Here is a 26,592-nt window from a genome sequence, read left to right on the forward strand (position 1 = left end):
GGATTGCACACTGATTATTTCTGATCTGCTCTCTTCAACAGTGAACTATGACATGTCCCTCGCCAAAGATCTGCTTCTGCTGACCAGCTCTCAGGAGGAGCAGCAGCGTTGGGTCAGTCACCTCCTCAAACGCATCCCGAGGAAACCTCCAACGATGAGCCCTCCCTCCTCAGCGCAGAACCACCCACCTGAAGCAACGTCGCGTTCCTCTCCAAAACTGTCGCCGCGACCTTCACCCAGAGGTTCGCCTCGCCTGTCCACCCACCGTGGAGCCATAAAGATCCAGCCCGGCAGAACGCAACAGTCATCGGGGAAGACCAGGTTAGCAGAGCACTATACAGTATAGCTATACAGACTTTAAAACTTTTCTGTATTTTTGCTTCACTATAATGACTTTTTACATTTTATTTGGCCATCTTGTTACCAGGGTCACACTGATGATGAAAAGCTTGTTTTTTCCAGATTTTAATAGAACCACAAAATAGTTTTTTTTAAGGGAGCAATATTAAGAAAAAAAAAGCTGCCCATACTCTGAATAGATGCTTCAAAATAAACAAGTACAGCTTTGGCCTTTTGAAAATGAAATCCAATAACGACAAAAGGTCAGAACGTCACAGATGTATTAGATTAATCAGTTTGGTTTTTTCTTTGTACACTTTCTATTTGAATTAATTAAAGTGATAATTTAATTTTAGAAATTTGCTGGACAGTTCATTTGTGTTTTCTACTAATTATTTTCTTCTCCTTTCACTGGAAGCGCTGGAGCAAAAAACTCTGAGCTAAAGCTTACAAAAATATCTGTATGCTTTTCAGTCAAACTCCAAACAAAAAGCCTTTCTTATGGTTGTTCCTGTTGACTTTTCTCTGTTAAGCTGAATTTGGCCACAGCTACAGGACATCTGGCTTTACACAGGATGCCTCTACCCAGCCTGTGCTTTAACGCTGTATGCAGCAACTGCCCTGACGTGGCCCCCTCACTCTGCATCAATAGCCCCCTAATTGAGTAGCACACGGCACCCACCAAACATTAGAAAAAGAACGTTACTAACCTGGTTCTCATCCCCCAGCGCTGGCCCCATGCTCCGTATCATCCTCCACTGACCCCTGACCTCTTCACCTCTGACCCCACCTTTCTAACGTCTCTCATGCTGGGAGACTGTAAGTAGCAGAGCTCTGTGTGCCGCTCCGCCAGCCGTAACGCTGCACTGCTGTGCCTATTAACCCCTCTCACCATAACGAGTAACATTTAGTCAGTCGTGAACTACTCACAGCTCTACACTGCCCCCTGGTGAACGTACATGGCACCGCCCCCCCAACACACTGTGATGATGCGATCATCGTTGAAGGACCTTTGACCCCCATTTGTGAACTCCACACTTACTGTTTCAGATTGCTTGAGTTTGGCCTGAAAGACTGGAGTTGGTCGTTGGATGATGTCGATAATGATGATGATGATATGTTCTTCTGAAGAAGTGAAAGAGGGGGGGCAGAGGGTAACTGGACCTCTGCATGAGTTGTGTGCGTGTGTGTTTGAAGTTTGTAGGAGGCCTAAATATAGACAAAGGCATGCTTTTGTGCTATTTACACATTTGCAGTTGAGTGAAAATCATGTTGTCAGTGTTTAAATTTCATTGTTGCCGCACAAATGGTTTGATGGTTGGGATAATTTCCTAGCTGCACATGCTTCGTGCACAAAAAGCACACAGGTTTGAGATTAATCTGGATGTGGATGGTTGTAAAGTAAAATATTTAAGTAATAGTTGGATATTTGGAAGATTTGCTTTCATGGTGGTGGGAGTTAGATGATACTACTCTCATACTCTTATGGTAAAGCTACACCCAGCAGTTAGTTAGCTTAGCTTAGCACAACCAAATTATTCAAATCAGAAAATGTTCCAAATTGTGAATTTGTGTTATATTTTACTTCTTGTAAACATACAGACTAAGATTATTCCCATATTTGTTTGCTTTTTATGCAAATTTTAATCATGCATTGTGTGAATATCTAAATAGCTGACTTTGTGTGAGTGTTTCTTTGCAGTGTTGTCATTCTGTTGCTACCCAGTAGCATCCCAGGTTTTCATATCATTTTCTGTCTCTCTCTTTTTCTCTACAGTTAACCCTGGCTGCTAAAAGATGAGTATTTTCATCTTTGTGGATTAATAACTGCAGCCTGGACGAAGTGCCTGCACGTGTCATTCGTACAAGAAACTAGACTGAAAAAAAAGAAAGAAAAGCTCTTATCATGGACAGAACGATTCACTGAATAGGCTGTCGTCATGAGAACTGGGACTGTCAATTTACCAAGAGGAAAATGAACATACTCCTCATGTTACAAAGAGACATCCAAAGAAAAAGGAAAACAAAAAGCAAAAAAAAATCTCAGCTCAGTGCTTTATGATTAAAACTGCCTTATTTTATTATGATGACAAAAAACTGTTCTGTCAGATGCAGTGACTAACCTGGATTTCTATTTGTGAAGTGTTAGGCATGTGTGTGGACATTTGTACATAGGATTAAGAGGTGTTTCTGTGTATTATACATAGAAAGTGTAGCTCATAGTATATGATTGTTTTATTTTTATGGGTATATCTCTGCAGCACATCGTATTCACAATGGATTCTTTATGATTGGATGTATTTGGTTATGCAAAAATAGTAACTTTACAAAATAAGACAGAGTAATGTGAATTGAACAGAAATTATGTGTTTTCTTTTTGAAATTCATGAAAAGTTCAAATAAATTCTGTTTCCCCCGAAAATGAATAATTAATGTTTCATTTATATTTAAAAGAACTGGGTTGTGTTAGCCTTTCTCACTTAGTTGTTCTGCTATCATGTTTGTGCATGATTGAGCCCCACTGTTGAAACTGTTGGCCCCGCCCACTTCCAAATTTACTCTCAAGCCCCGCCCACATTCGAGAATGCGCAGAACAATTAGGGGTTCTCAGGTGAAAGAGGTGAGCTAGGATTTCCCTCATTGGAGAGACTACGTTTTTTGTTTTTTTTTCTGAAATGTGTCTGAAAGAGTTTTTTTCTGGACTGAGTGGAGTCTGTCCCTTGACTACTTTTTTTTATACCACGATGGAGAACTACCAAATACGCGGGACTGGTGTTTCTTTCCCTAAATGCGTGAGTAACACGTCTATTTTATGTTAACTGCCTGTTTTCATCGTCAGCTACAGAAGGTACGATAATGGCTGCTAACTTGCCCTTACTGTAGCTACTATTGTTACTAGCTTGCTTGCTGCTAACTTAGTTGTAGCTTGTTTTTGTTGGTTCTCCTGTAGGCTACAGTAGGCTACCAGGGTACCTCAAGTCAGTTGTGTAGCTTACATGTAAATACTGTGTGTTTGTGGCTGCTTTCACCTGAGGCAGGCTACTACCACCTTGCTGTCTGAGAAAGTGAAGGGGGAGGAGAGAGAGGGTTGTGGTCCATTTGTGGCTTCAGGTGTGGCCAGCTAATTAGGCTAATGAGGTGTTTAGGTCTGAGAGGTGTGTCATCTTATGGCGGTGATTCTTGTCCACAGAATCTATAAAGTTTGGTGCTTTTTATTTTATTTTTTTACCTTCTCATAAAGCAAGAAAAAAACATGACATTACTGCAAACAGTAACTCGGCTATATTGTTTTGTGCCTGCATGTAGATTGACTTACCTTTTACTCAGATCCCCTTGACAGTAGCCTATTTAATCAGTGACAGTCTTCACAAGCAGCTGTGATATAATGTAGTGTTTGAAATGTACAGATAGTCAATGTTCAAAGATTCTTCAATTGAATTTTAAGTGTAGTATCACTGAGATTAGATTACTACAGCTGAATGTGAATTCAGTGAACATAATCAACTCAGACAATAGTGGAAAGTGCACTTGTTTGCGTTCTTGGCCAGAGAGACTAAGTCGATAGTACTCGCATATCTGTCCAATATCATTTGTTATAATTTGGACTCAGATTTTTGGATCTGACTACCAGATAACGTGTCACAACACACCAGTTTCACAATTTTTTATTGATATTTCAGAAGATCAAGTGTAGTGAATAATCTTAAATATGGTACTAAGGTAAATTGTAATCTGAGAAAAAAGTTATATCATCAGGCTTTTTTTCAGTGATGAAGAAATGAGTTTATAGTTTTCCTGTAGACAATACTGTGCTACAAGAATTAGTGTTGTATAGATTACTGTCAGGACTTCCAACTGCGCTGCATTGAGAAGACGTGTGTTCTTACTGTGCACCAAAATACACAAAACTGGCACTGCATTATTTTTATGTAGCATTCAGTGACAATGCTGAAGTGATCACAGGACAAAGCAATAGAAAACAGTGACAGCTATAGAGTCATTATGTGGCATCACAGACACATTATAAATGCAGCTATGTTATAGAAAGAGGTGTTATATCTGACTACGGTATATTTTAGGAGACTGTTTGAACTATACCGGAATAGGTTTGTCTCTATCTCAGTAGTGCATGTGGAATGAGTGGGCTTGACTGAAATAAATCTTTTAGAACAGCCTAAAGCCAACTGGCACTCACCATACATAATGTAACGGTTCATCATGTTGCCCATCTGCTAAAATCGTACTTCATTCTGCAGGTCTATAATCCATTCTCTCTATTGGCCGCGTGTCTGTGTGTTCTGGTCAAATTACCATGAAACCCACAGCGCTGACCACTGTGACCTGCGGTTGGCACGCAGCACACCCACCTTCTGCTGTTCCCCTTTCTCATCCTATCGGTTTACCTACAGTCTTTTAGTTTAGATTCAAGACAAGTATCATATGTTTTTTTTAGGTGTTACAGTAAAATGGCGATAACTATTGTTGGCAAACTGATTTTTTAAGTTTTATTTCTACCCTTAAAAAAAGTACCACGGCCATAATATGAATGAAAACATAATATCAAACCACTCACAAAACAAAGAAAAGTATACATAATTTTAAAAATATGAATAAATAAAAATTATGTGTGGAACATCATGCATTTCGCAAAGAGGAATGTCTTGTTTACATCATTGGCTGAAGCACATGAAAATTACCCAAACCTTGATATATGAATAATCACATTTCAAGCCTTAAAAAAACCCACAACGCTGTCATTCACAGTGGTCTGGTCCACTGCAATCATGAAGTGACTAGAAGTGTCAGAGGAGAACTCCCTGCGGTGGTCACATGGTCAATTATGCAATCAGTGGATGGTGAAACACTTGCGTGTACCACCTTGATGAAGAAAAAAAAAAACCTTGGTGTAACCCCAGAGAGCTGCTGATGTGATACGGCAGTATCAACCTGAAGTGACAGTTGTTTTCTATGAGGAGTTTGAGGTGGGCAGCAGAGTCAGAATTGTTTGCATAGTGCTCACCTGAGTGAATCAGCACATTTTAAGCATTCATTGCTGGTTCTTAACATAACAGAAGCACTATATTTCCAAACACACACATACACACAGTGTTGTTGATAGCTAGTGGCACAGTTATTTTTCATTCTGTATCAGTGTCAGCTTTAACAGATGGAGCTCTTATCATGCAACTTGCAAACCTATTGTTTTCAAAAAACCCTCAAGCCTTGTCGCAGAGAATAATTAAGTGGTTTCTAAAATGAGTCTGATGTATACATCCAGGTTATGGGATTAATCTCCTCTAAAATAATTAAAAGTAGTCTAATGTCTAATGTTTTAAATATGCTATGACAACATTAAGGCCTATCACTGTGATAGGAATTTTCAGTTTGTCACTGGCCGGACCACTTTGCCACTGGACCTCATGGCTTACTTGTTTGCTATCTGTCTGACTCTGCACCAAACAGTTATTCGTGCCAAAAACTGAAGTATCAAAATGTGTCCTCAGGAGATCTGTATTTTTTTTTACAGGGTCTGATGTGGGCCACAACAGTTTTGAGATTTGTGGGTGCACAGTCAGTAGAAAAAAGGCTGGGAAGTGGGAACCACTGCCTTAGAAGTGTGCTGCCTACACAAACAGCGCTAAACCCCTGTTTGTAATGGAATATTTCTATGTTACAGTATTGTTTGATCTACTTAAGTAAATGATCTGAATGCTCTCACATCCTGTTGCATTTACCAAATATGGGTACAATTTAAAAAAAACCCCCCAAAAAACCTGCATTGAACAGCACCTGATGTGCTGATTTTTTGTTGTTGTTGCAAAGAACACAGTGTACACAACGATGATTGTTGTTCAAACTTTGTCCTTGTTGTTTCACTACCAGTGTGTGTTTTATTTGAGGCCAGAGCAACTTTATTGAACAAACTGTCAGCAGTCTTAACAGGTCCGGATGAAGCTGCAGTGAAAAAAGACTCAATCATTATATTTAAATCATCTTAACATTTTGACTTTTTTGTTAATTAGTTTGCTTTGTTAGACACTTATTTCAAGCAATTCAATAAATGTAATATACATGAAGATAGATCACTAATCTTAAGAGGTACTATTGCACTTTTCTTTCCACTACATCTATTTGACAGTTGTTTATTGTTCGAGATTTTATCAAAAAGTTGAATGCGCTTGTAAACTATAGCTATAAATAGATGTTGTGAAATGAATGAAACTTGCAATAAATTGTTTGTGGTGTTGAGTATATATATCTCCCAACTAGACCATGTTATTCATAAATATCTAATAGGGAGATTTTGTACATAATCATGATAAATGTATTTGTAACACTTAATTGATTGAATTAAGATTTTCTATTTATATTTAACATTTATTCAAGTAAACGATCTGAATAGCTCTCATATCACTGCTTGTGAAATCAATACACTTCTACTGTGGTACAGTCCACACTATGGAAATAGATGGGGCTTAGTGCTATAGTATATTCACTGAGCCATATGACTCTACTGTATATCACATGCACAGTGAATAATTTCTTTCTGCTGAGCAAACATTTTGTGTCTTGAAGTAGTTAGCTTTTCTGATGATTAATCTAATTTCCAGTAAAATAAATCAAATCCACCTAATCTTAAAATGATGATCCTGCACTTTTTGCTTCTGTCCTACGTACAAGACCCCTCCCATCCCGACCCTTCTGCTCCTCCCTACCGATAGTAGTGTAGAAAAATCCAAGTACTATATACATCTCAGTCTTGTGACCAAATACACACTTAAAAGCATTAAACCATTGTAATTAAGTTAAATAATTAGTTTGAGGCCAAAAAGAGCAAAAAAAACCCCCACCACTTGTACTTTTGTTGCAGGTTGAAGCCACTCAGTCTGTTGCAACCGTCTGTCCTTGACAAATATCTGTGTAGTGACTAGTCCTTGTTTACTCAATAAGTAATGATTAGATTCAGGGATTCACCCTCCCAAATGACTCAGTAAATTGTTAGTGAGCACTGCTGAGTCTGATGCAAGAAGCAGCCTGGTGGACACTCATTCAATCCGAGAACAAAAAGTAAGTTTTATTTTCTTACTCATGTATCTGTACACAATGTGCATGACCTTACATGATGTCATTTGTAGTTGTGTAATTTGTAGTTGGATGTTTTACAGTTATGCAATACTTCTGTGAGATATTTAAGTGTTCTGCAGTCTCGTCCACCACATACTCAGTTCTCTGTGTCCCAACTTTCTTGTTTCCTAGCAATGGATGCCCGGTTTGCCCTTGGTTTCCTGTGGTTGGCTTGTTTCAGCCATGGTGCTCTGTCTTGCCCAGCTCTTTGCAAATGCTACTCCAGAAGAGCTGAGGTGGTCTGCAGTGAGGTTCCCCTGACAGAGTACCCCTCTGAGGGTCTACCAACGAACACCACCATGTTGACGATTCAGTTCACAAACATCACCTCCATCACTGAAGAACATCTGAATGCCACACCCTTGTTACAAGGGCTCCACCTCTACAGCAACCACCTGCGGCACCTTTCCTCCAATCTTCTCAGAGGCGTTCCTCATCTCAGCACGTTGGATCTCACTGACAACAAACTGACTGAGCTGCCTACAGACGTCTTCAGCCATGCACCACTCCACAATCTGGTGCTGAAGAATAACCTGATTGAAAGAGCGGATGCAGAGTGGCTTACTGGTAACAGCAGCCTTAATTGGGTGGACTTATCTGGGAATCAACTAAGAAAGTTCCCAAATGCTTTGCTCCAGAAGCTGCCACACCTCGAGAACCTTGACCTTTCCAACAACCGTCTGGAGACGATCGCTGCAAATTCCCTGGACTCGCTAACCCAACTTGAGAGGCTAAACCTGCAGGACAACAAGTTGGACAACCTTGACGCCACCATATTTCAGAATACCCGCAACCTCACCCATCTCTTCCTCTCCCGGAACAAGCTCAGCAAAATCCCTCAAAACCTGTTTCAGGAGCTCACTCAGCTCAAGATCCTGAGTCTGGAGGACAACCAGCTGAGCCACATCCCTCCAGGTTTGCTGGACCAGCTGAACTCCCTGGACGAGGAGGGTCTGGACCTTTCTGGCAACCCCTGGCTGTGTGATGGGAAGTTGGAGTACCTCTGGAGGTGGATTCAAAAGAACAAGAAGAAGCTTTTTGTGCCAGAGTCCATCATATGTGCTAAACCTCAGTCTCTATCAAGTCGCACAGTAATGTCACTGACTGAAAGTGAACTAACTAACTAACCCTAACCCTAACATTAACATTCAGTCTTGTTTTTATATGACATGCTAATTAACTAAAATCAACTTGTTACAGCTATCTGACATTTCAAACAATTAAATATTTCATTCATGTAACATGAGAGTATAATTAAATATGATGTAAATGAAGCATTTAAGAGTTTGTCTTTCTTTGCACTTCAACTGCAGACAAAATGTGTTGTGAAATTAATCGCCTGACAGTGTGGGAAATCTGCTTTGTCACTTTATTGCCAAGAGCTGATTGACACCCCTCTGTGCACTAAATGTGAAGCCATAAAAAGGACTGAATAAAGCAGATTGAATAAAATCTGGATGCAAGGGGAAGCAGTTGCCTGGATCCTTTCCAGACATTAAAAAAAATCTACCTAAAAGCTTCTCTAAAGCCTCCAAACCAAAACTTTCTATTTTTACTCTTCAGATTTAATATAAATAAAAAAGATAGGTTGTACCGTATCAATTGGTGAGTGAGATTTACCAGTTGAATTTTATTTTTTTGGACCGGGAGACATTGAACAGACTGTGTGTTCTTTTTAAAAAAAGAAATCCAAAACACCAACACTGTGATTATGAAAGAGGACTAATTTAATTAGTTGCATATCACACATAAAACTGTTGCGTGGAATATTCTTGTAGGAATGACAAGACAAAAGGAAAATATTTGGTAACATCTTTACTTTGAGATGGCACAGGGCTGGAAAGCCCGCACTCACTAGTTGATGATTTGCTTTGTTTGCTTAGTTTTATTTACCTCTTACAACATTTTGTCATGACTCATCGGTGGGAACAAATGTACTCAACACTGACTGCATAAAACCCAGGAAAAAGTCCAGGACCAAAACAGAAGGAGTTCTACTTCACCATGCAGGTAGGACTATGTATTTGTGATCATCATTTTCACAAGTTTACCTTTAAATTCCTTGATCATTTGTACTTACTGTATATGCTCTTTTACATCTTGTCTCTGTGCAGTGTTTAAAGATGAACTTGTGGCTGCTGCTGGCGTTCACTACACTGGCTGAATGCCGATACCAGAAAAGAAGCGCCCACTCCTGCCCTGATCTTTGCTCATGCTCTTCGGGTACAGGGGTGGTTTGCAGCCAAACCTCCCTTACACATTTCCCCGTAGATGGTTTATCTCCCGACACCACTCGACTCTCCATCCGATCCACCCATCTCAGCACTGTTACAGCAAATCATTTGAGTGCTGTGCCCCTTTTAAACAACCTCCAGCTGTATCACAACAACCTGACGAGCCTACCATCAGATCTGTTGAAGGGTGTTCCTCGCTTAAACACTTTGGATCTCACAGGAAATCAGCTGGTTCATCTGCCTCCAAATATCTTCAGTAATACCTCACTCCACAGTCTGGTGCTGAAGAATAATCGGATTGACAAAGCAGACGCTGAGTGGTTTTCCGTCAACAGCAGCGTAACCTGGCTGGACTTGTCTGGGAACCGTTTAACTGGTGTCACATCTGCTCTGTTTCAGAAGCTGCCCAATCTCCAGGACTTAGACTTAAGTTATAACAATCTGCAAGAGCTACAACCTGATGCCCTGCAGAGCTTGCAGCACCTGGAGACGCTGAACCTCGCTGGGAACAAATTAATTTCCTTTCAACCTACAACCTTCCATCACAACCTGAAACTGTCCAAGCTTTTTCTGCAGGAGAATCAGCTGAGACACCTGCCACCCAGGCTACTCCGGGGTCTCCAACACCTTGAACTTCTGCTGCTGAATCAGAATCAGCTGCAGTGGCTCCCCGGAAGCTTTGTGCAGGAGAGTCAGTCCTCTCTACGGATGATCTTAAGAGGAAACCCCTGGGTGTGTGATGAGAGGATTCTTCCTCTATGGGAGTGGCTCATTACCCACCCTGAAAGTGTCATCTTTCTGGAGGAAGTGACTTGTGCAGCACATCACGGATCTCTCACGAACCGTCAATTGGCCTCTTTAACTGATGAAGATTTGGGCCTTAAATCTGTCGGCATAATTCCCAAATGAATCATGTACTGTCTCAAATAGTGAAATAAACTCTTTTTTTTTAATCATCTCACCTTGGTCTGTCTTTGTTTGGGTATCGTCCAGCCCACTGGGTGGCGTGAGACACTAAATGAATTTTCAAAGCAAAAAGCTAAATTAAATTACATTCAAACAAATGTTTATTATATTTTTAAAAAAGCATCAATGGGCATTCATGTACAGTATGGACAAACTAAATTTAAACCCGTGATCAGTAATGTTTTCATAAATGAAATGTACAAACCAAGCATCTTAGATTATGAAAGAAGTGGTGGTGGCAATCAACTGCAAGATCCTTACGGTGAATCCCTACTCCAGCAAATCCGTCTCACTTGTTGTTTGTTGCATCACAGACTGCAGCATTGTTTCAGTCATGCCCTTTTGTTTTTAATGATGTGGAGCATGTGGGAGTGTGTGGGCAGTGCAATGCAAGAGTCTTCCAGCTGACCTCGTGTTTAAACACCTCTCTCTCTCTCTTTCCTTATGTCTCCTTCTCCCTCTCTCATATATACATGTGCGTATATATCTTCTTTAGGCCCACACACTCCTGTCGTCCAGTCTTGATCACAGTGAGTGCACGGGACTGTAATTTATTACCCTTATAAAATATAAAACATTGCCTCCTCTAGAGGGTGTTACTTATGAAAATTAAATCTTGTTTCTAAATGTTCCCCAAAGAGAGGAAGGAAAACCTCAGACGTTTGATGCATGTCTTTCATTCTCCCTCTCTGAATTGCATCCTGGAGGTTTTTAGGTCGAGGAGGTGCAGGGGTGGTGAACAGATTACTGGTCCGAATCCTAATTCCCTTTTATGAGAATTCCCTTTGGATGCAAATATCTGTTTTGGGAAAAGCCACCTCAACAACTATTCTTTGGCCGAGACATTTAATCTCCGCCTGCTCCTGCACACTCCAGCACTGATGTTTGTGAGATAGTGGGCACAGCGCTCCTTGAATACATGAGGGTGAATCTTCCTTCATCAGTATGGAGGAATGGGGTTTGCTCTCTGGCATGCCGCCATACTGCTGGCTAATGATAACTGACTGACACTGACATCTAAAAGGTCACAGACAAGGTTTTCATGCACTTGAAAATCAGATCTTTCTGACTTGGTGTTGTAATAATGTACACATTTCCATCTTTAAGAGCTACTCATTAGCACATTATTATAGGATGATTATTGGACATTTTTGTCATAATCCACCAACACAGAATGTCTCCAAATTCACTTTTTCAGCTAATAAACTCAGTACAGTTGAAAAGGCTTGACTGTAGTTCAATTCAAAATGAGCAGTGGTGGAAAGGAACAAAATACTAGTTAGTCTACACATAATGGTATAGCCAAGGGAAATATTTAACTTTTGAGTACATTTTTGCACACACATGGTACTTTTGTAGACAAGGACTTTACTTAGAAAATGTCTGATCAGCCTATAAAATATTAATTGTTATAAAATAAATATTGCATCAGTGAGGAAAATCCTGCAGTAAAATGTATGCATAACTCTAAGGAGATGTTCTGCATTATAAGTACATCTAGCTGAAACTACTGTCACCTAAAGCTTTGTGTTAAAAAAATTGTGTACTATTTAAGCTTTAGTTGGTTTTAGGACCCATAGATCATCTATGTAAGCAGGTTATTACGACCTACAGTCATGTTTTATGGTTAGGCAACTAAACTAATTATGATGGATGCAAAAGAGGATGTCAGGTGATGGATAGTGAGGAGACAAAGTCCATGTCAGGAGAAGGAGGATGAGGGTTGAGGGTGGATGGATGGGTCAACAAAACACACAGCTTTCACACAAGAGACATGTGAACCCAATAGTGACGCTTGTTTCTTTTATCCATGACTGTTCCACAACCTTAGTGACGTGTTTTAATACTGTAACCATGGCGAGCGACGTATGTCCACTGAGGTTGACACACACCAAAGTAGCTCTTCAGCATGAACTTGACGAAATTGTGACAATCCCAAAGCCTCAACGGCATGTTCACAATTATTGCCATGATGATGAAAGCCTGCAGACCTTCCACTATCAGTCCCGTCAAACCTATTTAGGTTGGAGTAATGGTTGATGCCTTTGGGAAAGATTGTGCTTTAAAGGTACTTTGTTCTCTCAGCTATTGCTTTGTTAAGGTCTCAGACTTGGATACTGCTTCCACTACTGATAATACGGTTTTACTCAACAGTCTTGTCATGTTTCACAATATATTACTTATCAGTCTTTCCTCTAAAACTGACCCCGTGTCTTGTGGACTGAAGTGTAATTAATCAAAGAAAAAAAGAAAATCCCAAGACAAAGTTTCCCCTCTAACAAAACACACATCCATCAATAGACACATCTGTTCTTTCTCTGCAGTGCTGTGTTGCACCTTTTGTTCTTCAACCTTGATATTTCACAGGTCACTCTCACCTCCTCCTATTAAGTACATTTGAGCTCAGGCAGAAATACGAAAAGTGGTTGTTAGACTCATTAAAAGCTTACCTGAAGGTGGGTGAGAGGAGTCGCACTGTGGCTGCATTCAGGAGCTTGAGGCCATTACCATACGAGCACTTAACAACAGTAAAACACTCCCACTGAGCCCTTTGTCAACCTTCCCACACGTTTTACTCCAAATTGACAGGATTCTGTTTACGCCTCAAACCTGTGCATGCTCGAGACCAGCATGCACTGCAGCTTACAGCCCCTCATCGAGCATGTTTAATCAGTTTTACCATGAGCGGCTGAAGGTAGTTTGTGTGGAAAATATGGTCCTATACATTAACCTGCATCTTCATTCATCATAATCCTCTGTGCTTTTTATTCATCTCATTCTCCAGCTCATAAATCATCACTCTCCTCGACAATATCAGCACGGGGAAAGGAATGTGTTGTTGCTTTTGTGCATTATCTCATTATTGGCAAAGAGGACTGAGGCCGCTTCCCTCTACTGTATGATTGGTTGTTGTAAATGGCCTCCTCGTGCTCTCCAGGGAAATAGGCTATCAGAGGGCTCGTCCGAGATGGACGCGGCGTTAAACACTGCCACAAATCTAGGCTGTTTTATTGCAGGAATAAAGGTTTGGATGGAGGCTACTTCCATATCCATTCCAGACACATACAGAGAAAGGTGGGAACCACATGGAAAAAAAACATTAAACTATATATATCCATCAACATCTCTGTTCACAGATGAAAATGCAGAGAGTGGAAGTAGTCAAAGTAAGCACAATTAGAAAAACAGGGCAAAAGGCTTTTCTCTTTGGAAGAAACTAATTAAAAATGAAAAAATATTAATATAACAACTTTCAGTGACTTCAGCTTGTTAAGACCATTGATGGCAGATTAAACATTCACCATATGTAGAGGACAGACAAATCACAACTTGCACCCAAATTACATAAAGACATTTTCTCTCTCCTTACCTCCAGTCATATAATTGACGTAAATGGTTTGATATGTCTGGATTTCTTTTGTCCAGGTTGTGAGATATGAGTCACTGAAGTATGTGTCTACAAACGGACACAATGGAGCTGAGCAGACCTGCCTTTTCCGAGCTCACAGTGCTGGCAAATTGCATTCAAATAATTCATCAGGATCTCCATTCATAATCAGTGCTCTTGTTACCCTACTCTAGATAATCCCCAGACCCAGTTATAGACGAGCTACTTTCTTTTCTGCAGAAATTCTGGCAATGAAAATTGTTCTCTTTTTTTTTCAATACAATTTCATGCATTTTCATTGTATTGGGGTGGGAGACAAATAAGGATAGGGAAGAGGTGGACAAATAGACACAATACAATCATCTGCAATCAAAACAGCTATAACTTCTAGTGTTTTAGTTTGAGCAAACTAGAACTGCATTGTAGTGTAATTTTTTCTGATTATGGGGTTAGTAAAAAAAATACTAAAATATAGTGAAACAGCAGCACATTTTGAAGCTATTGAGGTCAGTCAATAATCCTCCAAAATGTAGCTACCATATTGGTCACAAAGCCCAAATATGCTGAAGCAGCAATGTACATTTACTTAAAACATAGTGTTTTTCTTTGTAAAGTTAGAGAGGATCCACATCTGTGTTTTTTCATTAGTCCGCCCCCAGGAAACACAGCAGCCCTGATCTCCCATTGACATGCACATTGCCTTCTCAAAAACATTACTGACAGATCCTGTGCTCCTCCCCCCAACCTCTGCTTCTCCACTCTGACTGTATACATCCACTCTGTAATAACTATGTAAATATTCCACTGCAGCGATGGACTGTGTACAATCCCTGCAGCTTTGATGCGACGCTGCTGTAAGAGAGGAAAAATCTTTCTAGTAAATACTCCTGTCACCGCTGTTCCCTTTCTGTCTTACTCTGTAATTTTTCTTGGATGGCACATTGATCTGCACGTTGCCATCCATCTGCATTCGCCCACAGTGACCCACGCAGGGGACAAAAGGGGCCGAGGGAGTTTAATTACCGCCGAGCACAAAAGACAAGGACATGGCATTTCATCACAGTTTGACATCTAAATCTCCTCCGTGACTCCTCACATCCCCTGCCATAAGTTTTTATGTCGGCTCGCTGACACCCTTTCACGCTGAGCTCATATGGATTATCATGTAGCTCCATCTGTCCTGCGGGGCTTTATGTGGTGCCTATAACGGACCTTTCACCTGTCGTTGGCGTGGTCGGCGTGGAGCTATGCCGAGGTGCCGGCAGCCATCGAAACTTGTTCGCAGCATGTAGAGAGGAGGAAGAGGCCACTGGGGGAAGGTCATGTGTCACAGATGAGTGAAGAGAGAGGATCAGGACAACTATTTCCATAGGTTGGGATCAAAGGAGGTAGCTAAGAAAAACAGTGTTTAGAAGCTGAGGAATTCATTTAATAAGCTGCTGAAAAGCTTCAGTTTTAGTAACCTGTTATTTACAAATGTGTGCCGCTGGATCCACAAACCAACAAGCATAGTTTAGTGTAAAGAAGCAGCAGGGAGCAGCTGCTGGACTGTCCCTGTCCAAAATACAAATGAGGTGTGAGCAGCTCTAAAGCTCAGTAATAAACATAAGCTGTTTTTCATTTGTTTAAAGTGCACAGAAACAGAAATGGAAAAATGACAGCGTGTGGTTTTAAGGTGTTAGAATTATTTCCTGACAAGCTGCGTGAGCTGAGCAGGGTTCACTGCCTCCTGTCTTTTCCGCTGTTCTTATAATAATATTAGACATGGTGGGAAATTCATTTGCTGGCACCGAGTTTGATGAGAAGATTGATACCACTCCTATGCGTGTCCATTGAATACAAAGCTACAGCCAGCAGCTATTTGGCTGACCTTAGCGCAGCAACTACAAGCAGACCCCGTGGTAAAATCTATACCAGCACCTCAAAACACCACAAGTCAACATGTTATATCTTATTTATTTAATCTACACAAAAGACTCAGCTATAAGAACAATTAGCTGCTTTAAAGGTTCTCTGAATATATCTTTTTTTGTAAATAGGTAATAATATTTTGTCAATTATTCTGAGATTTATATCTTCATTCCAAGATGCTATATGATGTGTTGTTGTGTTGTTCTTTTGCCCCTGCAACATTATTACACCTCTTACAGTTGCTGTTTTGAAAGTGAAAGCCTCAATTCAGAGCTCATGCCTCGAGAGGGAGTTTTACTTTCATGGCAGAAGACAGAAGTCAGTTTTCTGGGTGTGGTTGTTACATTTTTCACAAGATGTATACAGTACTGTGCTTATGTCGTATTTTTGAATGAATCATCACTCGGCGTGAACAAGCCTGCACATTACAAGAATGGAAAGCTCTCAGACTTTGACATATGGAAAATGCATGTCCGAGTTATTCTGTGACAGAGATAAATCTTTGTGCAGAGGAGCTATAGGTCTGATAAGGCCCTCACTAAATATTGTTTTTATGACCTGCCATCTTGAATTAATTGTAATCATTGTAGCAAACCGCAGCGGGACAATGATGTTACACTCCATAAAACATCATTGTCTCTGGATGAGATAATCAGCGGTGGCAAGTGCATCAGCCAGCAGGTCAGATCTATCGACATGGCTTCGGTCTCCCAAGGCCAATTTCCTTAATTAGATGTCCATACATTTATCAGCCGAGGTGACACGGGGCCACGAGAACATGGCTGATTCAGTGTAATGCACCGTTTGCAAGCCATTTTTGATTTGGGGACCATCAGCGAAGGACATGAACTTAAGTGACTTGAGATGAATGAAAGAACAACTTGTGCTACAGGATAGCGAGCACATGTGGAGGCAGTATAGCTCCTTATCATACAGGCAGCGGCGCACCGGAGAGCCATTTCTTTCTTTTGTTGCTTCGGTGTTTATAACCTTCTAATTAAATTCTTTTGCGAAAACCCCCCACGTAATGGATGGATTGATTTTTAAATAAACTGAGGCTGCTTCAACAGGATTTAGCTTTGAACAAGTTATTTGAAGCCGTCAGTGGACTAAGCTTTTAGTGCCCAAGTTCATCTGTGTGAATGTGCTTGGTGGAAGTGTGAAGCATTGTTATTTCAGACTGGCCAGGCCTGATCAAAGACATCGGCACAACAGTGATGTGTGGAGCAGCAACACAAAACACAGCGCACCGAGACTAAACGACAAACACAATACAACAGGCCTGCACTAATGGGAAACAACATAAATAGGATTCCTGGCTTTTAATTCACATATTCATATTTGTTAAATGAGCGTTGACTTTACAGTGCTAGGCCGGCCTGGAAGACTAAAAGTGGGGTGTAAAGAAGGGATTACACATTATTTTTCTGAACCCAGTGAGCATGGTTCAGCAGAAGCCTGAGGGAAATAACCCAGCCTCACACACTTGTGACCTTCCCCACAAGCTGAGTCTGTAGGTTTTCCTTATTAATATTTTACAATTATGCTTTAACTTCATGTGGTTTTCATTTATTCATTCATTCATTTGACCGCAAAGAGAAAAAAAGACCCTTCGAACTGATCGCCCCATGTAATAGGACACATCTAAATAAGCAGCTAGTGCAGATAATTATTTATTTATTTGCTTTTATTGAAGTATAAATACGCCTGTATGTCAACTTTATGGTCACATGAGACAATTCTTACACCACGAACACTAACAAACAGTTTGGTATTGCAAAAATAAAAATTAAATCACATTTGAGTAAGATTAATGAATTTGTCCAGTACATAGTTTTATAACCACCATGTACACCTGAGCTCCAGGGTGGTTTAATTTAAGTAACAAAATCATTATATTCAGAAGTAATGAACTTTAATTTAGTGAAATTTTTTAATTAATTGTTGTTACTAAAACCAACAGGCCAATCAATAACTAAGGCTTCCATACCAGATGCCTAAAAAACAATAATTAACAAATCCAATCTAGTATAATGAAAGGTAATAATGGATTCATAAATAGTTTTTTTTGTTCCCCTTGGTTTAACATGTACAGTATAATAGATGAATGTGATCATACAGGTATTTTCTAGAGGAGAGGATCTGATGTAACTCTCCCATGAGCCTTTGTTCACAGATGCTTGGCTCGCTCTCAGAGCAGCAGAGGGCTGGTTGAGGGCAGGTCTGTCATTAAACGTACTGAGTAGGAGCCTCCACAGATGTTTTCACTGAGTTAAGGCCTCATCACCTCCTCAAGGCTCAGCATTAAACTGAGATGGCCCAGAACCACCGGGGCTGTATTAGACATAAAAGGCTCTGTAACAATCTCTCAGCTTACAACCTGAGATAAAGAATGAGGCCATAACTTCTCTGCCAAATCACAAGACACCGAGCTTACACTGGGACCAAAGACGGCACTGAACTCCAAAACATGCACTTTCTGTTTTCCTCTGGCTTCCTCGCAACTAAATGGGTTTTTGAAACAGAAAGATTCAAAGGTTTATTAAGTCCTTGGAAGCCATCTTTGGAGAACATCTATCACAGTTTAATTTTGCACCCAGGGTTCCCTGAACACAAATCCTTATTTTCATTAAAAGATAAAACAAACTGTAATAAACCACTGCAGTAGTCCATTAGGATACTCATATCTGATTTATATTAAATATTGAGTTCACTATACTATATGTACGCACACCTCAGTATCTCTGCAGCCATAACTATCATCGAGTATTCCCTTGCATCTGTCTTCACGCTCTGCAGGAGCAAAGTCTTTGCATCCGAACACGTCTCCATTAGCCCCTCAGATGAAAAAGGAACCGTCTCACCACTGAGAACTCTCTTAAAAGGCAAAACACTTTTCACATATTACACTGGCAGTTATATTTCCCCTTCCCTTTTTATGATTCCAGGGGTAATGTACCGGTAAACTGCAGAAAGCTGCGCTTCATCTTCATTGGTCAGTGTTTAGGTTGCAGAGGCACATATTGATTCTATTGTTTTAACGCTTTACATTCACATCGTGGATGGTTCTGGCTTAGTCAGCAGCGGGGCCATTTGGTAATGCATTTGAAACAACACATTGACCCGGGCACAGGTTATTTGATTGTCTAAATGCAAGCGTATTATATTCTGCAGGTTCTATAAATTCTCCCAGCTACGTCTGATAAGCATTGTGAGAAACCCACAAGGGCGGACGTGATGATTTTGCAAAAGAACACTGAGCAAGATAAAAGACGTGAAAGTGATAAGGTTAAGGGGAAAAAGAAGATGCTGAAGTAATTTTTGCGTGCTGGTTGAGTGGGCTCAGTGCAGACTCCTATTCTGCTATTTTGGAGAAGGTCATATTTAATATATGTAATTATTGTCATGCAATTTTATGCAGCTCTCCACCTGAATCGAAGTGCTCCGGGGTTCACCCACGCAGTGTTTTTAGCATTCCTGTTGGAGAAAAAAAAAAATTAAACTCATACTGCACAAAAAAACGCTCCTGGAACATGTTTTTCTTCTTCTTCTTCTTCTTCTGACATGAGGGAGATTACCTTCTCTCTCCCCTGCAGCTGAAAATATCTCTCAAACAGAGATACTGCTCGGAGGGGAGGGCTGTCGTATGCAGAACACATTCTTATTCAAATGAAAGTGTTTGACCATTTTCTGCAGGATATGAATCTATTAAATTATCCCATATTCCCTTTAGAGGGGAGACATTACCTGCTTTTACAGGGGTCTTGAGGGCAATATTTATACATAATGTAGTTTGAATTGCTCGTGTTTTTTGTTTTGTTTCTGCATTGCGATTTCCTCTTACTCGTTTCTTTTCTCTTTTCTGTAACTTCGATTCTGTTTTTATAACGTTCACCACAGTTGATATCTCAGTCTACAACTTTGCCAATTAGTAATACCAGGTTCTGATACTGTGGAACTACTTCTCAACAACTGTGAACATAAGATACATCCACATCCGCAAAATAAGAAGAAATGCTTGTTTCTAACTTCTGTTTGTCTCTGCTGTTTTTTCGCAGGTTACCCACAGGCATCCCACTATTTTTAGACGGCAGTAAAAGAAGTAAAGGAAGATTCCTGTCCTAAAGGTCGAGGGAGATGGGAGAAGCCAGTGTCGGTGTGTCCCTGCTGTCCACGAAATGGTTGGATGTAACTCAATACCAATGTGCCAATACGTCACCAGAAAACAATCGGAGCAGGGAGTCAGCTGGGTCGGATGCATGAGATTCAAGAAACGCTTTGATTGAGTATTTGAAGTGAGAAAACTGGTGACACTCTTCTCTCTCAGTACATCTACACTGAAATCCCTTGTTGTTTTGATGTATGTATTATATTATAATAGCTACACACTGTTAATCATTAGATTAAATACTTAATACATCATATACAAAGCATTCTTCCCACATTGATACTAATTAGTAGACACAGTTATTACTGTTTGATTCTTGATTAATACGCTCATCTATATTATGATCAATGACAATTGATAAATTATGGATTCACTTATATACAAGTATTTTGTCAATCACAAATCAGTCATCTAAGAGATGTCAGTGATTCATAGGATCATTGATCAAGTGTAGGTAAATGATCAATAGACTATTTAGATGCACATTAATGCTGCACTTATACATACAATGATTTAGACATAGTGAGTATGTTAATAGATGTTTTATTATAGATTATTATTATTAATTTAAAGGCTAAATGACATAGTAATTAGTATCAATATGGGAATAATGTTTTATAACTGATTAATTAAGTATTTAATGATCCATATCTAATGCCTAACAGTGTGTAGTTATTATGAAGTGTCACATACAGTAGTATAACAACTAGAGGTAACTGGGGGTTCAGGTTGTATGTCATATATATGTGTTTATTTTGTCATCCGACAAACATGATCCTCATTTTAGCACTAAATTTAATTAAGTGTTGCGACGGACACACAGCAGTGTCATGCTGAAACAAACATGGCGTGCTGCAGATGTTTCACAGTCGGTTATTCTCCTACACCCTCGCTGCGTGTTAACTGTGGAATGAAATGTCAGCGCGACAGTGTAAACACCAGTGGAAATAAAACAGAAAAGTCATTTAATGATCAGCTGTGGGATTTTAAAGAACTTTCCATAAGCACACACCCACACCAGTTGTAATCCTTTTTAGTCTGTTTAGAGCAGCAGAGGAATCTCTCTGGCGTGTGCGCAAGGCAAGCATCAGATGACTTTTAATTCAAAGTTGTACGAGTTGTGTGAGTCAAGTAAAGCAGACTTACCCCCAGCGGTCAAAACAATAGACCCTTAGTTACTCAGAATCCCCAGGAAATAACAACTATGACCATCTCGTAACATGTACTCGGTGAATATCAACAACCATTAGTAGCTGGAGGAAGTTCTCACAGTGATTGTGACTATTTTGGTGCAGGGATAATGATGAGCACAATATGGTGTAAATGCCCAGGAACACCTCTCATCTTAAACACCCACTCAGTGCCACCGATGACCAACATGTGGGTGTAAAAAATTGGTGATTAGCCAGCAGATCACAGCAGGTCACTGTAAAGTAGACAAAACATGGCTGTAGATACATGGGTGAAGGAATATGTGCGTGCATGTTTATGCGTGTGCAATTATTTGTGTGCACTTGCAGGTAGGCGGTGGAGAGGAGAGAGGGAGGGGGGGTTGTTGTTTATACACGACAATGTGTGTATGCTTGTAAATCTAAATTTGAACGTGCATGTGTATTTGCATGTGGATCTGCAGCAGGAACATTGTTGTGTCACACAAAGCGTTGCCTTTGACATTCCAGCTCCACCTGTCAGCGTGTAACAAAGGCCTTTCTCCCAGGCTTTGACATGTGTGAATCTGCTGCTGGCCAGGAGAGATAGCACAGTCCCGTTTAGGACATGAGTGGGTGGACAGCCTGTGGGGTCCTGCCTGACCCTCCTTCATGCTCTTTCTTTCTCTCAGGCAGCATAACTTAAACAGCAGCTCGGTGGAAAACAGTTCTGAGGAGGTGATAGCTGCTGATACTGAGTCTGTGTCCACCTATCAAAACAAACTGACATCTTGACGCAGTGATTGATGCAGACGCCCGGCAGTAAGAACGAAGCATCACCCGTCCTCACTGTGTCGAAAGGTGACAGGACAGATGGATGTAGGAATCACAGTACTTCAAATTCCTCATTTTTTGACCTTTTACTTTTAGCTCACTTGTCAGGACGAACACATGTTTTACTACACCACCAGAACCAACAAAACAATCTGGATTTTTAAACCTAGAAATAAAAAAAATTAAGATTACATTCCTTTGTTGCAACTGGGTTTCATAGCAAAAACTTTTACAGGTACATTAAACTTTTCAGTAACGGAGAAATTGCTTTTTATAGCTTGAAGTGAAGATAATGATGTTGCAGCAGCTTTTACTGTACTTCATACGCAACCAGCTGTCAGTATACCTCAGGGGCCAAGATTATTGAGTTCCTCAACTAAATTTAAAAAAAGAAAATGATTTAGACCTGTGTGAACAGTAAAAAATTGTTTGCTGAGGGTAATTTAAGAGTTGAATAACAGTGCTCAATAGACAGTTGAAATAGTTTGCTACAAGTTTGCTAAAAGAATATGATTTGCTGAAGGCAATGGATGGATACATAAATAAATAAATGGGTAGAATTGTTAGAAACTACGTACTGGCAGTTTGTATACTAAAGGTAACTGGTAATCTAAAGGCTACAGAAAAACTGTTAGTTAAAACTAATGGATAAAAAAGTTAACAAAATGTAATGAATGAATAGTTGGAGTAGTTAAACACAATGTCAGATACCAGTAAAGACTAGTAATGGATTTCCTACTTCAAATGACCAGCTTCTGGTCATTTTAGGGTGATTTATATAATTGATAGTGTAAAATCTAGTTTTAAATAAATTCAAATCGGTTGATAAATAGATATGCTGAGTTAATTCGGTTGTGGAGAATAGGGGTTGAGCTACTGTCGCCCAGTTCGGCGAACATGAGGGAAAGGATTTAATTGATTTTAATAAAATATGAAAATCTAGAGTTAAGTAAGAAATTGAACCCATGAGTTCAGACCAAATATGTCCACCCACCATCTGTCTTGCACATCACCGTTACACTTTTACTACCTGCTGCCATCAACACCCTCCTCGTCCTCATTCACAGAGGGAAACACCTTCTTGTGCACAAAGCATTTACTTCAAAGACATTATGCTAACTTCAGACCCTTTGACAAAGTAACACTTGGCACAGAAACACAGTCTTGACATATATCACCCCCACACACACATTACAAACAATCAAACCACTGACATCTGAGGCATTACATTTGAATTAAAATATGTCATATTTTAATTATAGCTTCCCCACTGTGTCAGCGGATGTAGCCTCTGAGGATTGTTCTGTTAGTGCGGCAGGTTTCGTGCCAGTCAGACTGATGATGCTGGAGTCGAGACCTTTCAAACTGTGAAAGTGTAACCTTTTAATATAGCACCCATTAAACTAATTTAGTTCATTTTGTGTGTGAAAAGCATCATCACTTCAAGTTCCATCATAACAAAAATACCACACGTATGTTGACAAGGGGTTATTCCCTATTTGTGTAAAATTCCTGCCTCCACATGCTGACATTTTGATGAATCAATGAAAAAAAGAAGTCCTCTTCATTCATACTTTTATTTATATTTTCATCAAGGTTCTTTCTTACTTTCCAGATTCTTTTCAGAGTCACTAGCAGAAGCTCTGAAAAACATATTTTGATGTTAAATAATACAACTGTTAGGATTATTTTCCTTTCATCCCCAGGCCTGCTGCTCCTTCACCTCACCCGTTCGTTGGTGGTCAAGTTTATTCCACTGAACCTCTGGGGAGGAGCAGAGCGGTGACGGCTGCTGCAAAATTTAAACCCGTTATAGGAACATGTCCTGCAGCCAATGAAGCTCCTGAGCTCCCAGAGCTGGCAATATGATCCTAAGTGGAACTGCAGGCCACTGACACAACCACTGCGTATAACAATCCTGTGCAGAGCGGTTCTATATCTGATACATGACCTCACAATCAGACTGGGTCACTTACAAAAAATTACACCGATACCAAGAAGATCACAAGCAGAAACAGGAACGAACAGCTCTGGTGATATGTTGCTTAATGTTTTCCTTTGCACCACTTTACCCTAGTGTGTCTTTAAAGTATTTGTAGTGTTCACTAGAGATGTATGGCATCATTATTCTTATCTTTTAACTCTTTTTCTCTCTTGTTTTCTTGTGATGGCTGTGCAGTACATCCCTCACAAGTCTGTCATGGGATATCTACAATTCTCTGCTCTCATAGAGGAGCTGCCTGTCTTTGTTATTAAAAAAAACATTCATTGTGATGTGTATATATAGATCTGTACACAGGAATAAGCTACAATGCAGTCTACAGTATGAGTGTGTGGATTGGGGATGGGGGTTGTTATATAAGAAGTCTACATGGGGGAATCAGTGTACTGACTGTTCAAACAGTAGCTACCCCTCAGCCCACAGGGACTCACTGCGCAAAGGCACAGCTCATCAAGTCAATATCTCACACGTATGTCGCTTTAATAGGCGCAATTTCTCCTTAGAGGCCATTACTGCGGTTTCTACGAGGCTATTTACAATCTCAAGTCATCGTGTATCATTAACCCATGGTTGGCGAATTGAGTTTATTAATTTTTTTTATTTATTTTTTTTTTAATGAATAATTAATTTACTGTTTCGTTTGTGTGTGTGTGTTGTTTTGCAGGGTCTTTTCGGGTGGTGCTGGGTCGTTAGTGCTCATGAGACAAAGTATTCGGTGGCCTCGGCTGTGCTTTCAAAGCTCGTGTCCTTGCTCGGGGTCGGCATGCCCGCCCCTCCCCGGGGATCCTTCAGTAAGGGGATGTATGTGTCACTGTGGCAGGAGCGCATGGCGGTGTCCCAGACCCCCGCACCGCAAACATGTCTGTGGGCGCCCGGCGCGGACTGGAGCTCTCCGGCGCCGGAGCGCAGCGCCATCAGCTCAATCTCGTGCTTGGCCGCGGTCTCCAGCACCTGTTGCTTGTTGTAGAACAGCACGAAATTGTTGATGATGGGATGGATGGGCAGCGCTATGGCGATCACCCCGCACAGAAAGCTGATGGCCGCGTTGCACCGACCTAAAGTGGTCTTGGGGTAGACGTCTCCGTACCCCACGGTGGTCATGGTGATCACAGCCCACCAGAACGACTGTGGGATGCTGGTGAACAAGGTTTCCGGGTGGTTCTGCTCCATAGTGTAGCCCAGTGCGGAGAAAAGGAAGACACCCACGCCCATATACATGAGGAGCAGCCCCAGCTCTTTGAAGCTGCTCTTCAGGGCAGATGTGAGGGTCTGGAGTCCGGAGGAATGGCGAGCCAGCTTGAAAATGCGCGCTATGCGCATTATGCGTAAAGCCTGCACCGCCTGCTGCACATTGGCCAGCTCCAACATCCCGGCACCGAAGGAGGTCAGAATCAGCACCACGTAGAAAGGCATGATCGCCATGAAGTCGACGATGTTCATAAAAGCCAGCAAGAATTTGACTTTATTGGGCGAGGAGATCAGACGTAGGATGTATTCAATGGTGAACCAGCCGATGCACACCGTCTCGATGATCTCCAGGGTCGGGTGTTCCGTGAGGTTTCCCTCCGAGTCTTCCACCTGTAGGTCGGGGATGGTCCCGACGCACATGACCACGGAGGAGATGAGGATGAAGATGAAAGAAACTATAGCGATGATGTGCGCAGGCATGGAGGAGTCCGGCTTCTCCATCAGCCTCCAGAGCCACATCTGGAAGCGCTGCCAGCCCCCCGCGGACGGATCTCCCTCTCGGTCCACCAGGATAGTTCTGACTTTCTCTGCAATCTCTGCAAGTTCGTCCTCCACCTCCTTCAGGTGGCATTTACAACAGTCATCCAGAAAATCAGAGCCGATTTTCCAGAACTCCATCTCCTTCATGAAACAGATTGGACAGATGCCTCTTTTCATGTGAATCTCTCCATAATAATACAACTCAATTATGCACTTAAACGCCTCAGGGTCTCTGTCAAAATAAAATTCCCCACTGTCAGGGTCGTAGTCGTCACATAGTAAAGATATTTCATCCGAGGACTTGAGTGAGCAGTCCACCAGCTCTGCCAGCCGGGTGTCCGGGAAGCGGTTCAACACGTCTCCATACAGCACCTGTTTGACTCCGCCGATGTTGACAACAACCTCCGTCTCTTCGCTGGCCTCTGAGCCGTTGCAGTCCGCGTACCGCGTCCTTTGGATCCCCCACATTATGTTGACAACAGGTCCGCCGCAAAAACAGCCCAAACTGGATGAGATTTTCGCGCAACTGTTTAACTGGCAAAGTCAACACAAGTCACCAGACGCCTCTGGCGCCGTGCGTAAAACACCAAGTCAGTCTGTAGATGTCTGTGTTGTAGTGGAGAAAAGATGAAGGTGTTTGCTCCTCGGCGGTGACTGCAGCGTGAAGTCTCTCCTCAGTTGAACACAGCCGTGTTTGGCAGGGAACAATGCGCCTGTGCGCTCCGAGAAAGTTGGCATTGAAGTGCGCG

The 26,592-nt window shown here is 41.1% G+C and overlaps 4 protein-coding genes across 10 annotated transcripts in view; 3 read left to right on the top strand and 1 right to left on the bottom strand.

The window, feature by feature from the left end:
• LOC146961448 (rho-associated protein kinase 2-like) overlaps window positions 1-2,760 on the top strand; it is a 34,242-nt gene extending 31,482 nt beyond the window's left edge. For 2 of the 7 annotated variants that reach the window (XM_085771063.1, XM_085771067.1), the window contains 3 exons: window positions 42-321; window positions 1,068-1,158; window positions 2,117-2,760. In XM_085771063.1, the coding sequence (XP_085627189.1) occupies window positions 42-321; window positions 1,068-1,101 (314 nt within the window). In that variant the 3' untranslated portion in view covers window positions 1,102-1,158; window positions 2,117-2,760. Of the gene's footprint in view, window positions 1-41; window positions 322-1,067; window positions 1,159-1,389; window positions 1,494-2,116 lie in introns of all 7 variants that reach the window. The other 5 variants (XM_085771062.1, XM_085771066.1, XM_085771065.1 and 2 more) reach the window with 3 other exon arrangements.
• A 4,579-nt stretch (window positions 2,761-7,339) lies between these two features.
• On the top strand, window positions 7,340-8,738 carry LOC146961449 (uncharacterized). The gene is made up of 2 exons (XM_085770666.1): window positions 7,340-7,407; window positions 7,597-8,738. Exon 2 carries the CDS (start codon window positions 7,599-7,601, stop codon window positions 8,589-8,591), a length of 993 nt encoding a protein of 330 aa, XP_085626792.1. The 5' UTR covers window positions 7,340-7,407; window positions 7,597-7,598; the 3' UTR covers window positions 8,592-8,738.
• Window positions 8,739-9,448: 710 nt separating this feature from the next.
• LOC146961450 (uncharacterized) lies at window positions 9,449-10,635 on the top strand. The gene is made up of 2 exons (XM_085770665.1): window positions 9,449-9,474; window positions 9,579-10,635. Exons 1-2 carry the CDS (start codon window positions 9,469-9,471, stop codon window positions 10,605-10,607), a joined length of 1,035 nt encoding a protein of 344 aa, XP_085626791.1. The 5' UTR covers window positions 9,449-9,468; the 3' UTR covers window positions 10,608-10,635.
• A 13,036-nt stretch (window positions 10,636-23,671) lies between these two features.
• On the bottom strand, window positions 23,672-26,592 carry LOC146961451 (voltage-gated potassium channel regulatory subunit KCNF1-like). Its single transcript, XM_085771041.1, has one exon. It carries the CDS (start codon window positions 26,309-26,311, stop codon window positions 24,812-24,814), a length of 1,500 nt encoding a protein of 499 aa, XP_085627167.1. The 5' UTR covers window positions 26,312-26,592; the 3' UTR covers window positions 23,672-24,811.

The sequence above is a fragment of the Trachurus japonicus genome, chromosome 24, assembly GCF_045865225.1.
Source record: "Trachurus japonicus isolate A0001 chromosome 24, Traja_1.0".
NCBI lineage: Eukaryota > Metazoa > Chordata > Actinopteri > Carangiformes > Carangidae > Trachurus > Trachurus japonicus.